This window comes from Oryctolagus cuniculus, chromosome 6 (assembly GCF_051225735.1).
Source record: "Oryctolagus cuniculus isolate XC-2025 breed Fujian yellow rabbit chromosome 6, ASM5122573v1, whole genome shotgun sequence".
Classification (NCBI taxonomy): domain Eukaryota; kingdom Metazoa; phylum Chordata; class Mammalia; order Lagomorpha; family Leporidae; genus Oryctolagus; species Oryctolagus cuniculus.
The window spans coordinates 7666177-7682574 of record NC_142872.1 but is presented as its reverse complement, the minus strand read 5'-3'; the positions used below and the strand labels follow the sequence as shown (position 1 = coordinate 7682574).

Sequence of the window (16398 nt, the reverse complement as noted above, 5' to 3'; positions counted from 1 at the left end):
AGCAAGAGCTGTGATTTAAACACAAGCAGACAAACACACACACACACACACCCCACCCACAAAAACACAAATCAATCCTCATCAAATTAAAGGTATTAACTGGGCACAAACTTCCCTTCTACTTTTGTATATAGCATAAAACATAAAACAACCAGGAAAAGTCACAAACAGCTAAAACTTCAAAATATTAATTTTATATAGTTTTGAACAAATCTTTTCATTGCAGAATTTAAAGAAGACACTATGAAAAACTGTTATAAGAAAGGTACCTTGCAGAATAAGCTATTACTTGCGAAATTTAAAAAATAAAACACAGTGACATTTAAATCTGACATCAAAACCTGTCAGAAGTAAAGATCTGCCCATGTACTAACCTTGGTTGAATTCTAACTAAGTTACAGTTAAATGTTAACGACGTACAGGACCAGACAGACAACGAGCTACGCCGCGATGGGACGCTGTGCTTTACCTTGGAATCCTCAGTGCTCACTCCCAGCTGTAGCACAGCCTGCGGAGACTTGAGTTTGGCCTGAGCGGAGTGAGCCATCTGGAGGTTAAGCTGCCATCCGACTGTCTCCAGCTAGGAAAGACAAACGGAGAGGGAGTCAGGTGGGACACAGGAAGGAACAGTCAACTTTAGGCACATCTCCACTCCTCAGGAATGAACATGGACAGCCTGCACTTCACAGAGAGTCAGATCCAGGCTCTCCTAACCTACACACTCCGCAGTTCTCCCTCTGGACTCATTAGACTGGCCTTCTGCCACGCCTGTCAAACTCAAAAGTAAAAGTGATCTTTAAAAATAGTCTATTCTCAAAATAAAAATTCTAAGACGAAGCCAACATATGCGCTAAAAGAGCCAACAGTTTTGAAATAGTAAATTGCTATTTTAAAAACCAATTCGTTTTAAATAGTTAACAAATTTCAACTAGTAAACAGCATGGATGGGGAGGAGTGAAAAGCAGTTCAATGATTTCCAATTGCTTTGAAAACCCTCTGCACCAGGCTGAACACAGGGAAGATTTGCTTTTTTTCTATTAATTTGGAGGGACACAAAAGCACCCAGAAGGCAAGCGGTCACCCCTTTACACACGGTGAGACGGACGCAGAGACCAAGGAAGCGCCGTTACCCAGCAGACTCTCACACTTCCCAAAGCGCTCAACTGACTGTGGGTCCTGTTATGACGGAAACCAACTAGAGTACTTTCTTTGAATTTATTGACACAGCAAAACTGAATCAGGTAAGTCAAAAACAAGCCAAGGAAGACTAAGGCAGTTTGATTTTTCCTTGCCAGCATGAAGCAGCACAAATATGGCTTTACTGAACTGAACAACCTACTGCTTCCTCCAACCTTAGAAGTGTAAGGTTTCAGAGAGAATCTCCTGTAAGCCTCCAGGACCGACACGTGGGGGAGTTGTGTGAAAGCCAACTGTCACACGCCTCTGACAATCTGACATTAATAATGGATTTAATAACAAAATTGTAAAAAAATAAAAAACACCTTAGCTACGCTGGGGAGGAATGCCAGCCTCACAACAGCTTCTACTTGACCAGAATACTGATCACTCAACATGAAAGACTTCAACAGCTGAACTCACAGCAGTGACTCAAAGCCAAGCTGGAAGAGAGTAAAGAAGGTATTATCCACTCTCGAGAGAATGTGATGAGAAAACAAGGACGCAGTTCTGCTCTTTCTGGCACGGAGCCTTTTGGAGGTTATGGTAAAAGGCGGGGCAGGAGAGGCGAGCAGAGATGCTGCAGAGACATACTCTGTAACACTAATCAGCAAGAAGTCAGTTCCCTGGTGCACGTTAGCTAACGCTCCTGTCTGGACTCATCCGTGCAGCGATCACAGCCAGCAGCCTGCCACTACTGCTACAGCCACATGGAACAGAATTCCCAATAAAGCAGGCATGTGACGGTCGCTGTCATGCATCCAGAAACATCCCGACAAGCTCTGTCTTCACAGAAAAGCTCCTGTGTTCATGGGGACTTGTAAGACACCGCACTGACCTTACTGAACCAATCCTATCCCTGGTCCTTTAACATAAGCAGTCAAGATTTCAAAAAAAAGGTAAGACTAAAGCACACTCGCCCTGTGGCCAAGCTTTGCACTAATTACTGCCTGAAGACGTACAGAGGAATGAAACAGCATGAGCCGCGCGGCCTCTGCTCCGGTTCAGACTCGGGCACTCACTCACCAGCTCTGTGACCCGAGCTGCATCGCCACCTCTCAAGAAGTCAATTTTCTCCCATTAAATGGAAATACATTTATCTGAGTCCAGCACAGTGCAGAGCAGGTAAAGCCACCACTTGCAACACTGGCATCTCATGGATTTGTGTTCCAGCTGCTCCACTTCTGATCCAGCTCCCTGCTAATGGCCTAGGAAAAGTAGAAGATGGCCTCAGTGTAGGGGCCTGTGACACTCATGTGGGAGACCTGGATGAAGCTCCTGGCTCCTGACTTCAACCTGGCCCAGCCCTGAGTGGTCAGCCATCTGAAGAGTGAACCAGCAGATGGAAGATACCTCTCTGTCTCTCTCTCCTTCTCTCTCTCTCTCTCTCTCTCTCTCTCTGCCTCTCCCTCTCCCTCTCCCTCTACCTCTGACTTTGAAATAAATAAATAAATCTTTAAAAAAGAATAAATCTATCTGAACTGAATTTTTCTACAGTATCTAAAATGTTTTCCAGAATTCAAGATCCACGTCAGACCCTGATTTCCCGTGTCTTCCACTGTCCACGTCTTCCATGGGTATCGTGGATTATCACAACAGTCTTCTAACTGGGCTACCTGCTTCCAATTTAGCCCCAATCCAACACTTCATCTTTCTTCCTTAAAATTCTCCAACAGCTCCCTATTAACAACAAAATAAAACCAAACTTCAGTCGTAAGCCTGGCACACCAAGCCCCTCAGGAAGTGACGGCTAACTACCCTCCCAGTCCTACGTCTAACACATCTTACTGATTATCCATAACCTGTCACACTGCACGTGTGATTCCCATAAGGAAAGGTGACTCCTATGATTCAAGACTTAAAAGTCGCTTACTTTTCTCAATGTCCAGAGCCTTCTCTACCAAATTTTATGACGTAAATATTTGTCCTAGGCCCAAATGACACGGTAATTTTTTTAAAGATTTATTTTATTTATTTGAAAGACAGTTACAGAGAGAGGTAGAGAAAGAAAGAGAGGTCTTCCATTTGATGGTTCACTCCCCAGATGGCCGCAATGGCCAGAGCTGCGCTGATCCGGAGCCAGGAACCAGGAGCTTCTTCCCAGTCTCCCATGCTGGTGCAGGGACCCAAGGACTTGGGCCATCTTCTGCCGCTTTCCCAGGCCACAGCAGAGAGCTGGATCGGAAGAGGAGCAGCCAGGACTAGAACCGGCGCCCATATGGGATGCCAACCCTTCAGGCCAGGGTGCCACCCCGCTGCGCCACTGCACCGGCCCCAACACAGTAATTTTTAAAAGGTAAATAAAATGGCTGAACTCCTAAGGAGCACATGCACATTATGCACACGTGAAGTTTCACAGAAAATTACCAGGACCAACTGTTCTTACTCTCGCCACCTGAGAAATTAAAAAGACCAAACAGGGGCCAGCACTGTGGCGCAGCAGGCTACGACCCTGCCTGTGGCACCAGCATCCCCTGTGGGTGCCAGTTCATGTCCTGGCTGTTCCTATTCCCATACAGCTCTCTGCTATGGCCTGGAAGGCAGTGGAAGATGGCCCAGGTGCCTGGATCCCTGCACCCGTGTGGGAGACCCAGAAGCAGCTCCTGGCTCCTGGCTTCAGATGAGCCCAGCCATTGTTGCCATTTGGGCAGTGAACCAGCAGATGGAAGACCTTTCTCTCTGTCTCTCCCTCTGTTGTGACTCTACCTCTCAAATAAATAAATAAATAAAATCTTAAAAAAAAAAAAAGACCAAACAAACATAAACAATTGGCAACTACAGTACAGAATATGTGGGGGTTTCTTATTTCATTATTGCAATCTTTCTCTAAGCTTGAAATTACATCAAAATCAAAAGGTATAAGAAACTGATTCAAGTAAGAGTCATCAGCAGACACTAGGTGTGGAAAGTCTGATCTGAAACTGGATAAATGTTCCAAAAGATGGGGCCACCACTGCGGAACAGCAAGTTAAGCTGCAGCCTACAACACCAGCATCCCATACGGGTGCTGGTTCAAGTCCTGGTTGTTCCACTTCTGATCCAGCTCCTTGTTAAGGCGCCAGGGAAAGCAGCAGAAGACAACCCAAGTGTTTGGGCCCCTGCACCCATGTGGGAAACACAGATGAAGCTCCTGGCTTCTGGCTTCGGCTTGGCCAAGTCCTGGCCGTTGTAGACATGTGAGGAGTGAACCAGCAGATGGAAGATCAATCTCTGTCCCCCCAACCCTGTAACTCTGCTGTTCAAATAACTAAAAAACAAATTTTATATATTTACATATATGTGTATTCCAAAGGATCTACCAATACATTTATGTTACTAAAGAATAAAAGTAACTCCACAGCAGAGAAAATAACCTGCTCCTTACCCAAGAGAGAGCTGACATCACCAACAAGAGGCAAATGGACATCAAATGCCTCTCTGTGTGTATATGGTAAAGGTCACAAAGTCACTTGTTTATCCTTTTAATCAAAAAAAAAACTCATAAACAAAATTTGATTGGGGAAAAGAGAATAAAAATTGAGGAAAATCCTGTAAAATAAGCGGGACTTCAAAACCATCAAGGTCCTGGTGCCACTGCTGTGTCACTGTAGGCTAAGCCACTCCCTGAGGGGACAGCATCCCATATCAGAGCAAAGTTCGAACCTCCACTGTCCTCCTCCAGTTCGGTTCCCTGCCAGCACACCTGGGAAAGCGGCGGAAGACGGCCTGAGTAGTTGGACCCCTGCCTCTTACTGGGGAGACCCAGAAAGAACCCCAGGCCCAGGCCCAGCCACTACAGCCAGCTGGGGAGTGAACCAGCAGACTGAAGACAGGTGTGTGTGTGTGTGTGTGTGTGTGTGTGTGTGTAACTATGCCTTTCAAAATAACAAAGAAATCTTCCAAAAAAAATCAAGGTGCTGAAAGAAAAAGAAAAGCAAGCAAAGAGCACTGCCTAGAACATGTCATTTTCCAGGCCTATAACAGGCACTAGTGGTAGAAACAGGAACAAGACGAGGTCTCTTCACCAAGGTGACAGTCTCACAGTAAACGACTTAACATTCCTCAGAGACCCATCAGCAATATCATGGATATTCTAATCACATATGAAACAACAAAATCTCGTGCAGCCTTTTTGCCTTACACTAAATTATGTTTACTTATTTGTAACATAAAGTACATTTGCTTCTTTCCTGTATACAGAGGGAACTTCAAAAAGTTCACAGAAAAAAAGAATGAAAAGATGAAAATCAAAGACATGCACTACTCCCCAACGCGGCCTCTACGAGGTCAAGACGCTCCTCTGAGCAACGACTCCAGCAAGTCAGTCCACCCCGCAGAAGCAAGGGTCGGGCGCTGACCGCGCCAGTGCAGTCCGGTCCGCATCGTCAGCGCAAGACAAGCGGCTGCTCTTCAAGATTCCTAAGATCAGAACACAAACACGGAAGGAGCCACATCACCTCCGTAAGGTGAATGCCTCGATTCCCCTCAAAACTCTCCTGAACTGTTCCCGACTGATGACAAGAACGTGCGGAAGCACCGACGCGGCACACAGGAGAGTGCCGGAGCTCTCCCCAGGCTCCCTGCGAGCGCCCTGCGACTTTCTCAGCTCACTCTCATAATAGGCACGTTGCCTCCAGGGAGTCAGCACGGAGTCGCCTCGAGAATCCAAGAGCCGGCTGCCGCGCTTTGCTCTCGATCCACCTGCTTCTGTTCCGAGGGGGCCACATCCACCCCCCGTAGCCACTGCTGGTGGTGCTGTGTCTTCACCATCCCACCGCTAAAGCCAAGTTTCATTTCCTGCTCCAGTTCTTTGAAGAAATGCTGCAGGACCCTGATCACACTTGTTTGAAATGTCCACTGAAAGCTCCGCTCTTACTCCCACCTGATCTCCAGTTTTGGCACCCACTGAGCAGAGTTTGCACCACTTCAAATCGCAGTCAGAATGCAGAGCTGTGGCCCAGCTGACGTCTACGCTATCAGCTGCTGCTGCTGCTGCTATGAGGCCGGTCCTCTTCAGTTAGGGCACAAACAGCATTAACGTTTTCTTTGTAAACTGCTGTGTGGACTGCTGCTCAGGGTTCTTCCTGCACCCGTTCTTAAAAGTCACCTCTTTATGAACACTGATTTCTGTGGGCATTGTCATCACAAACTTTTTTTAAAAGATTTATTTATTTGAAAGGCAGAGTTACAGAGAGAGAGAGAGAGAGAGAGATGCAGAGAGAGAAAGAGAGAGAGAATATTTCATCTACAGGTTCACTCCCTGAATGGCTGCACAGCTGGAGCTGGGCCAATTCGAAGCCAGGAGCCAGGAGCTTCTTCCGGGTCTCCCACGCAGGTGCTGGGATCCAAGCACTTGGGCCATCTTCCACTGCTTTCACAGATGCATTAGCAAGGAGCTGGGTTGGAAGTGGAGCAGCCAGGACTTGACCCAGTGCCCATATAGGATGCAGGTGCCGCAGGTGGCAGCTTTACCCACCACACCACAGTGCCAGTCCCATCATAAACTTTTTGAAAGCATTCTTCTGTATCAGCTTTGCTATAAGTTTGATGTTTGTTGTTGCTTCAATTTTAGAAGAATTCATGTTTCTCAAAAATGGCTCCTTTCAAACTGATTTCTTATAACATTTTAGTGCCTCAGATCAGATAATGTCAGATATTTTACAAGTTAACATGAGGATTTTGGTATAAAAAATTTTTGAAATCTATGCATACTTTTTTGACAGTACTCACGTTTTATGAACTGTTTAAAAACTCTTCATACATTAGAACACTAAATTATCCAAACAGTATTTTTTATTTTCATCTTATTTGAAAGGCAGAGTAACAGTAAGTGACTGAGAGTGAGAGTGAGAGTGAGAGAGAGAGAGAGAGTGAGAGAGAGAGACAGAGATCTTCCCAAGAGCTGGGTCTGAGCCACAGAGAACCCCGGAGCTGGGAACCCAGTCCAGTTCTCCGATGTGAATGGCAGGAACACAACCTCTTGTGCCGGCACTTGCCAGCTCCCACTTCGCACATCAGCAGGAAGGTAGAACTTACAGTGGGACAGGACTTGAACCAAGGCACTCCAACATAGGTTATGGACTTCCCAACCGTGTCTTAACTACTGCATCAAGTGCCAATCCAGACTCCATTTTAACATAATTTGTTTTATTATTTCACATTCAAATTTAAATCTGAGACCCCCTTATATCTCAATAAATGTGCAAGGTCTAAAGCTCACCAAAGTAACTTAGAACATAAGGAAAATAAGCCACTAATACTTTCATGTGCTTAATCTCATGCTGAAACTGTTAACATGGTGGTGCTTGTGCACCTCACTTACATAATTTCTAACTTAGAATGCTACTGAAGTGTCAGTTCAAGATACAATAACTTCGGCCGGCGCCGCGGCTCACTAGGCTAATCCTCCGCCTTGTGGCACCGGCATACCGGGTTCTAGTCCCGGTCGGGGCGCCGGATTCTTTCCCGGTTGCCCCTCTTCCAGGCCAGCCCTCTGCTGTGGCCAGGGAGTGCAGTGGAGGATGGCCCAGGTGCTTGGGCCCTGCACCCGCATGGGAGACCAGGAGAAGCACCTGACTCCTGCCATCGGATCAGCACGGTGCGGCAGCGCATCGGCTGCGGCAGCCATTGGAGGGTGAACCAACGGCAAAAGGAAGACCTTTCTCTCTGTCTCTCTCTCTCACTGTCCACTCTGCCTGTCAAAAAAAAAAAAAAAGATAAAATAACTTCATTACTCCTCTAATTCCTATGTAAAAACCTTAATATGATCTTAAATTCTCAAAATTACTCTATAAATCACGATTCTATGCACACTCAAAATTATGTAAAATTACTATAATATTAACTCTTTAAAACTGAAAAAAAAAATAAGGTTAAATGATCACCTACATCTTAGCCAGCTCTCTAAGAACAGGAGTATTAAAGTCTTCCAGGTCACGCCCCACAGTAAGAAGTAAATCTTGTGTCACATAGCGACATACATACACCGAAGTTTCACACGGCAACTTCTGCCCTTAGCAGTGTTCTCTGACCACCCCTTTTGTGGTTCTGTTTTTTATGCTATTTCAGAACCGCCTAAAATTATTTCATTATTCACTAACCAATAATAGGTCAGGCCATCTACAGTTTGAAAGACACTACTGAGAAATACTAAACGAGTTTCAGAAACTATGTGTGTCGGTGTTCACAAAAGTTATTTTTAATTATAATAAATCACAAAAAATGCCAAGTTAGAGCTGTACCTATTAAAGCTGAAAATACTGTATTTGCTCTGTTGGTATAATCTACCATTTATTTTACAACTGGAAAATACCATAAGTAGAAATTCCATAAATTAGGGCTCATTATAGAAATTGTACACCACTATTTCCTCTTACAAAATGTAAAAATCGGCCGGCGCTGTGGCTCACTAGGCTAATCCTCTGCCTGCAGCACCGGCACCCCAGGTTCTAGTCCCAGTTGGGGTGCCAGTTCTGTCCTGGTTGCTCCTCTTCCAGTCCATCTTTCTGCTGTGGCCTGGGAGTGCAGGAGGATGGCCCAGTTCCTTGGGCCCTGCACCCGCATGGGAGACCAGGAGGAAGCACCTGGCTCCTGGCTTCAGATCGGCGCAGCAAGCTGGCCGCAACGCACCGGCTGTACCAGCCACTTGGGGGGTGAACTAACAGAAAAAAGGAAGACCTTTCTCTCCGTCTCTCTCTCTCTCACTGTCTAACTCTCCTGTCCAAAACAAACAAACAAACAAACAAACAAAAAACAAAAACACACACACACAAAAAATGTAAAAATCAGGAAGTTGATTAAATGTTTACTATAAGAACATGAATCTACCAATTTTTAATGTAAGTTAAAAATTAGCCAAATACTTACTCTAAACCTTTTTTTTCTTAACACTTCTTTTGACCTCACTGACTTATTCCCATACAATGAAAACCAGAGTGTTCTATTATCAAATAGTATGCACCTATAAAAACTAAATCCACAAATGCCACACATAACTCGTGAACAAAACATAAAACACAGCTATCTCAAGGTTCTAAACAGAACAGAGGCCCATGTCTTGGATACCCAAAACAAAATGCCAGACATCAGCACAGGGTTACTCATTTTGTATGTTGTTGTTATTGTTTTGCTTTGTTTTTTAAAGATTTGTTTATTTGAAAAGCAGAGTTAGAGAAAGAGGGAGAGACAGATAGAGATCTTCCACCCACTGGTTCACTCCCCAGATGGCTGCAGCAACCAGAGCTGGACGTGTCCCAAGCCAGAAGCCAGGAGCCTGCAGCTTCTTCCGAGTCACCCAAGAACATGGGCCATCCTCCACTGCCTCAGCAGGCGCATTAGCAGGGAGCTCGATGAGAAGTGGACAGCAGGGACTCTACCTGGCACCCATATGGGATGCCAGCACCACAGGTAGGGCTCCACCTGCTACACCACAACCACTAACCCTAACCCTGCAATTAGCCTTTTTTTGTAGCTTTGCCCTGAGATGTGGGAGACAACTACAACTATAAGCCCGCCATCTTTCTGAGCAAAAGAACCCAGTGAATCAGACTAAAACATCTCCAAAAGAGGGAGGATCTTCAATTAGAAGAAGACAAGGGAGGCACCAAATTCTACATCTACATCCACAAGTCTGCAGATGATTCCTAACATACAGGGAGTGACCATAAAGACACCAGTGGTGCGGCCGGCACTGTGGTGCAGCAGGCTAATGCCCTGGCCTGAAGCGCCGGCATCCATATGGGCGCTGGTTCGAGACCTGGCTGCTCCACTTCCAATCCAGCTCTCTGCTGTGGCCTGGGAAAGCAGTGGAAGATGCCCAAGTCCTTGGGCCCCTGCACCACGCAGGAGACCCAGAGGAAGCTCCTGGCTTCGGATCGGTGAACCATCGGATGGAAGACCTCTCTCTCTCTCTCTGCCTCTCCTTCTCTCTCTGTGTAACTCTGACTTTCAAGTAAAATAAATAAATCTTTAAAAAAAAAAAAAAAAGACACGAGTGGTGACCATAAAGTAGCTTGCAGCTCAGAGTGTCAAATTTAAGTCGCCACTCACCAAAGGAATGGCAGTTTGCAGTGGGAGTCACACAAGGCTAAAAGGTCTCAATGTAAAATGTCTGAGTAAAATAACAGTATCAAGAACACAACATGCACACCATCTAGAATACAATTCAAAATCATCAACATATGAAGAAAGCCAGGCAAATATGATCTAGTCTCAAGAAAAAAAATAATCCATAAATGCCAACTCCAAGATAATCTATTAAAGTTTTCAGACAAGGGCTATAAAGCAAGTACTATAAGTATGTTCATTTGAACAAATGAAAATTTGTTCAGAAAAAAAGAAAATTCCATCAGTAAAACAGAAATCATAAAAAAGTAAAATCTTAAAAAACAAATATTAAAAGTGTAGACCATATCAATAACCATTAAATTTCAATTGTCTAAATATTCCAGATAATTTACAGACAGACTGGATTTAAAAAGTCTAAGACCCAAGTATTCCCAGCCGAAAAGATGGATCTAAAATATAATGGCACAGAGGCGGGATGAAAGGTACGCAGGGTCAGCAGAAGGCTGCACTGGCTCAACTCTCATCAGATAACGGACTCCAGGTTACAAAGCATTGAGAGGCGGGCACCTGCGAGGCTGACATCCCACATAAGCACCTGTTTGAGGCCGGGCTGCTCCACTTCTGATCCTGCTGCCCACAAATGCTCCTGGGAAAGCAGCAGATAATGGCCCAAGTGCTTGGGCCCCTGCCACCCATGTGCAAGACCCAGATGGAGTTCCAGGCTCCTGGCTTCGGCCTGGTTCAACCCTGGCAGTTGTAGCCATTTGGGGAGTGAACCAACAGATGGAAGATTCTCTCTCTCTCTCTCTCTCTCCCTCCCTCTCCCTCTCCCTCTCCCTCTTTCTCTGTAACTCTGGCTTTCAAATAAATAAATAAATCTTTAAAAGAAAAAGGCATTCTAGCCGGCGCCGCGGCTCACTAGGCTAATCCTCCGCCTAGCGGCGCCGGCACACCGGGTTCTAGTCCCGATTGGGGCGCCGGATTCTGTCCCGGTTGCCCCTCTTCCAGGCCAGCCCTCTGCTGTGGCCAGGGAGTGCAGTGGAGGATGGCCCAGGTGCTTGGGCCCTGCACCCCATGAGAGACCAGGAAAAGCACCTGGCTCCTGGCTCCTGCCATCGGATCAGCGTGGTGCGCCGGCCGCAGCACGCGGGCCGCGGCGGCCATTGGAGGGTGAACCAACGGCAAAGGAAGACCTTTCTCTCTGTCTCTCTCTCTCTCACTGTCCACTCTGCCTGTAAAAAAAAAAAAAAAAGAAAAGAAAAAGAAAAAGGCATTCTGCTGGCGCCATGGCTCACTAGGGTAATCCTCCACCTGCGGCACTGGCACCCCAGGTTGAGGCGCCAGGTACTAGTCTCGGTTCTAGTCTCGGTTGCCCTTCTTCCAGGCCAGCTCTCTGCTGTGGCCCGGGAAGGCAGTGGAGGATGGCCCAAGTGCTTGGGCCCTGCACCCCATGGGAGACCAGGAGGAAATACCCAGCTCTTGGCTTCGGATCGGAGCAGCGCCGGCCATGGCGACCATTAGGGAAGTGAACCAACAGAAGGAAGACCTTTCTCTCTGTCTCTCTCTCACTGTCTATAACTCTCTCCGTCTCTCTCTCACTGTCTATAACTGAAAAAGGTAACTGTCAGAAAGGCATAGCAATCACACACATCTATCTCAGAAGAAGCAAAAGTTGGTAATAAGATACTCTGCTTCAAGTGCTGGTAGGCAGGCTGTCTGGGTCTCATAACACTTCTTCCAGTGGAGGCAACAGGGAAGATCAAAGATGAAAACTGTGATTTTCCTGTACCTATTCAAATTTCAAAAAAAAAAAAAACATCTATTATTCTCTTCAATAATCAAATAGAAGGAGAGGAAGATTGAAGAAAGAGAAGGGACAGGTACATTAAGAAATCTGGAGACTGTCAAGGGATACTGGGTAAAGGGAGAGAGAGCTTAATGTGACTCAGTGCTGTGGGGCCTATTTTCTTCAGCCACGTTTTTGGTCAAATCTGAAAAAATGCCGTTTTCAAGTGCTGGCCTCAGAGATGGAGGCAAACCTCAGGACACTGGAATCATTCCTCAAATATTGGTCCAACCTCCTTAATTATCTCAATTATTTTTCTGGTTTAAAATTTAAAAAAATATATTTATTTATTTAAGTGGCAGAGTTTCAGATAGAGAGAGGGAGAGGAGAGAAAGAAACAGAGAGAGTTCTTCCATCTGCCGGTTCATTCCCCAAACGGCTGCCACGGCCAGGGCTGGGCCAGGCCGAGCCAGGAGGCAGGAACTTCATCTGGGTTTCTCACTCAGGCGTAGGTGCCCAACCACTTGGGCCACATTCCACTGCCTTCCCAGGCCATTAGCAGGGTGCTGGATGGGAAATGGAACAGCTAGGACTTAAAGCAGTGCCCAGATGGAATGCTAACACAACAGGTGGAGAATTAACCTACGATACCACAGTGCTGGACCCAGGTTTAAACTTCTGAATGCAGGACCTGCATTGCGGTGTAGCAGGTAAAGCCACTGCCTGCAACACCAGCATCCCACATGAGGGCCAGTTCCAGATCTGGCTGCTCCATTTCTGATCCAGCTCCCTGCTAATGCACCTGGGAAACCAGTGGAAAACAGCTCAAGTGCTTGGGCCCCTGCACCCACGTGGGAGAGCTGGAAGATGCTCCTGGCTCCTGGCTTCGGCCTGGACCAGCCTGGGCTGCTGCAGCCATTTGGGGAGTAAACCAGAGGATAGAAGATCTCTCTCTCTCTCTCTGTCTTTCCCTCTCTTTCTCTACTAACTCTGACTCTCAAATAAATAAAAAAAATTCTAAAAAGAAAAAACAGAAACTTCTGAATGTAGCGTTAATCAATGATCAATAAGATCATTGCTTGTCTCCGTATTCCAATCCCAGGCCCCAAACTCCTAGAATCTTGCTATTAAGCAAGTTACCTACTCCTTCAACCTTGGTGTCTTAACATTAAGTAAAACAGAGAGAATTTAATTTAAGCAACACACCGGGTTTTTGTGGGTGATAAGATGACACATGTACAGGCAGAGCATCCGACAAACAGGAAATTAAAAACACGTGTTACCTTCCAATCCCTTCACTCCAAGACCAGTGTCAAGTATCTCACACTGCTACTGCTCCACACTCTATAATTTATAGACTTTAAAAACAATGTAGGCAAGTTAAACAAGACTCTTTCATGTTTGCCTGATTTAGGTCATGGCAAGTTTTCCTCATTTACTCAAAGTGGTAATAAAAAATTATGTTACCCCTTCAAAAGCACTTTAGCATAGAAACTTTTCCCTTCCTATTTAATTGTAGGATTCAGATTTACATATATAGATAGCTTTATATGGCTTCATTTCCCTTAAATGCCATTGTCACAACAGATTCCTGAGTCATGATCCAGTATTTGTAACTATGCCCTGCATTAGCCTTTTCAATGTGCAAGCGACTCTTGCCTGCAAGTGACTCCTGGCCTGCAACGCCAGTGTGTTTCTCCTTCTCACATCTCTTTCAGTCACACACCTACTTATCTTCCAACGCATCTGAACAGTCTGCTTTGGGAGCATCGCCTGTGTAAATCCTGAGGCGGCTTCGCTTTACTATCTTTTGAGGGATTTTCTTTCAGTAGGTATTTTGCTAATTTCTATTTCTAGCTAGAAAGATGTCTGATCTTCATTCTGAATGACTTTATATTACATTTTCTGCTCTTAAAACTGGCTTTAAATCTCATTATTCACTTTGGTATCTGTTACACAGAGTGGGTTTCTCTTTATTTGTTGTCTTTTTATTATAAAATATTTCAAATAACACAGAAAAGTATAGAGTTCAATGAGCATACAGACTTACCAATTTTTCACAGTCCTCCATATTTGCTTCACATGTAAGCAGTTTATACACACACACACAAACCCATACACACACACTCAGTTTTTTCTGAATGCAGGGGTATATATATTAATAATCCACAGGGCCAGCGCTGTGGCATAGTGGCCTATGCCTCCACCTGCAGTGCTGACGTCCCATATGGGCACCAATTCACGTCCCGGCTGCTCCTCTTCCAATCCAGCTCTCTGCTATGGCCTGGGAAAGCACTGGAGGAAAACCCAAGTGCTTGCAACCCCACACCAACATGGGAAATCTGGATGAGGGGCCAGCTCCACAGTGCAGTAGGTTAATCCTTGGCCTGCAGCGCCTGCATTCCCACATGAGTGCCAGTTCTAGTCCCGGTTGCCCTTCTTCCGATCCAGCTCTCTGCTGTGGCCTGGGAAAGCAGGAGAAGATGGCACAAGTCCTTGGGCCCCTGCACCCATGTGGGAGACCCTGAAGAGGCTCCTGGCTTCTGGCTTCAGATCGGCTCAGCTCCGGCCATTGCAGCCATCCGGAGAGTGAACCATCGGATGAAAGACCTCTCTGCCTCTCCTGTCTCTGTGTAACTCTGACTTTCAAATAAATAAATAAGTCTTAAAAAAAATTAGTCTTTAGGCCGGCGCCGCGGCTCAATAGGCTAATCCTCCGCCTTGCGGCGCTGGCACACCGGGTTCTAGTCCCGGTTGGGGCGCTGGATTCTGTCCCGGTTGCCCCTCTTCCAGGCCAGCTCTCTGCTGTGGCCCGGGAGTGCAGTGGAGGATGGCCCAAGTGCTTGGGCCCTGCACCCGCATGGGAGACCAGGAGAAGCATCTGGCTTCGGATCAGCGCAGTGCGTCAGCTGCAGCGTGCCAGCTGCAGTGGCCATTGTGGGATGAACCAACGGAAAAGTAAGACCTTTCTCTCTGTCTCTCTCTCTCACTGTCCACTCTGCCTGTCAAAAAAAAAAAAAATTAGTCTTTAAAAAAATTCTTAAAAACAAAAAAAGGAAACCTAGATAAAGCTCCTGGCTTCGGATCAGCTCAGCTCCGGCTGTTGCAGCCATTTGAGGAGTGAACCAGGGGGTGGGAGACTTTTGTCTCTGTCTTACTCTCTCTCTGTCTGTAGCTCTACCTCCCAAATAAATAAATCTTCAAATAAATAAATAACCCATAATGTTGAATTTAAGACAAACATAAAATGAGGAAAGGAGGGCACATTAATATGTAAGGGCATAATTCACTAAAGGCAGTATTTATATAATATCAATATACCAAATAATAGGGCATCCACACGTTTTCATATTTATACACGGACAGAGATAAAGATATTCACTTTCACATAGGAGAGAAAACACGTGGTATGTGTCTTCCTGTGTCTGGCTTACTTTACTTAATGACCTACAATTCTATCCATTTGTTGTATAGGTCAGACTCCATTCTTTTCATGGCTGATCAATGTTCACAATGTTTATACACATCAGATCTTCCTTACTCATTCACCCAGTGGTGGACATCCAGGTTGACTCTGTATCTTTGCTACTGTGAACAGTGCTACAGTAAACGAGGCTGCAGAGGTCTCTCCTTCCCATGCTGACTTGCCCTGACGTGGAATAGCTGGGTCATCCATGGATCACCATGCTGTTTCCCACAACGCCTGTGCTAACTTACATTTCCACCAACAGTGCATCAGGGCTCCCTTTTCTCCACAACCTCACCAGCATTTCTTACTTTTTGTCTTTTTCATAATAGCCATCCTAACTACAGTAAGATGGTATCTCCTAGGGGCAGCACTGTGGCACAGCAGGTAAAGCCGCCGCCTGCAGTGCCGGCATCCCATACAGGCACCGATTCAAGTCCCGCCTGCTCCACTTCCGATCCAGCTCTCTGCTATGGCCTGGGAAAGCAGTAGAAGATGGCCCAAGTGCTTGGGCCCCTGCACCCATGTGGGAGACCTGGAAGAAGCTGCTGGCTCCTGGCTTCAGATCAGTGCAGCTTCAGCAGACTGTGGCCGCTTGGGGAGTGAACCAGTAGATGGAAGATCGAGCTCTCTCTCTCTCTCTCTCCCTCTCTCTATCTGTAACTCTGCCTTTCAAATAAATGAATTTAAAAATATTTAACAACAGCAACAAAGATGGTACCTCCTCGTGGTTGTTACTTGCATCTCCCAGATGGCTAGTGGTACAAAGCATTTTTTCACATGTCTATTGGCCATTTGTATCTCATCATCTGGAAAAACATCTGCATCTCCACTTTTTAGCTGACCTTCTTCAGAAAGAAGATGCTGCAACATCTGAGAAGGCACTTGCAATCGGCTAGAACAGGCCCACTAACGAGCAAAGTCG

General features: G+C 45.9%; 1 protein-coding gene across 13 annotated transcripts in view; it reads right to left on the bottom strand.

Moving 5' to 3' along the window:
• The window catches only part of COMMD10 (COMM domain containing 10), a 213293-nt gene that overhangs the window by 173286 nt on the left and 23609 nt on the right, over window positions 1-16398 (bottom strand). For all 13 annotated transcript variants that reach the window (XR_016235080.1, XR_016235082.1, XR_001793066.4 and 10 more), the window contains one exon: window positions 470-580. Coding sequence is in view for 9 of the 13 variants with exons in the window: in XM_089334822.1 (XP_089190948.1) it covers window positions 470-580 (111 nt within the window). In the remaining 4 variants the exon portion in view is untranslated. The remainder of the gene's footprint in view (window positions 1-469; window positions 581-16398) is intronic.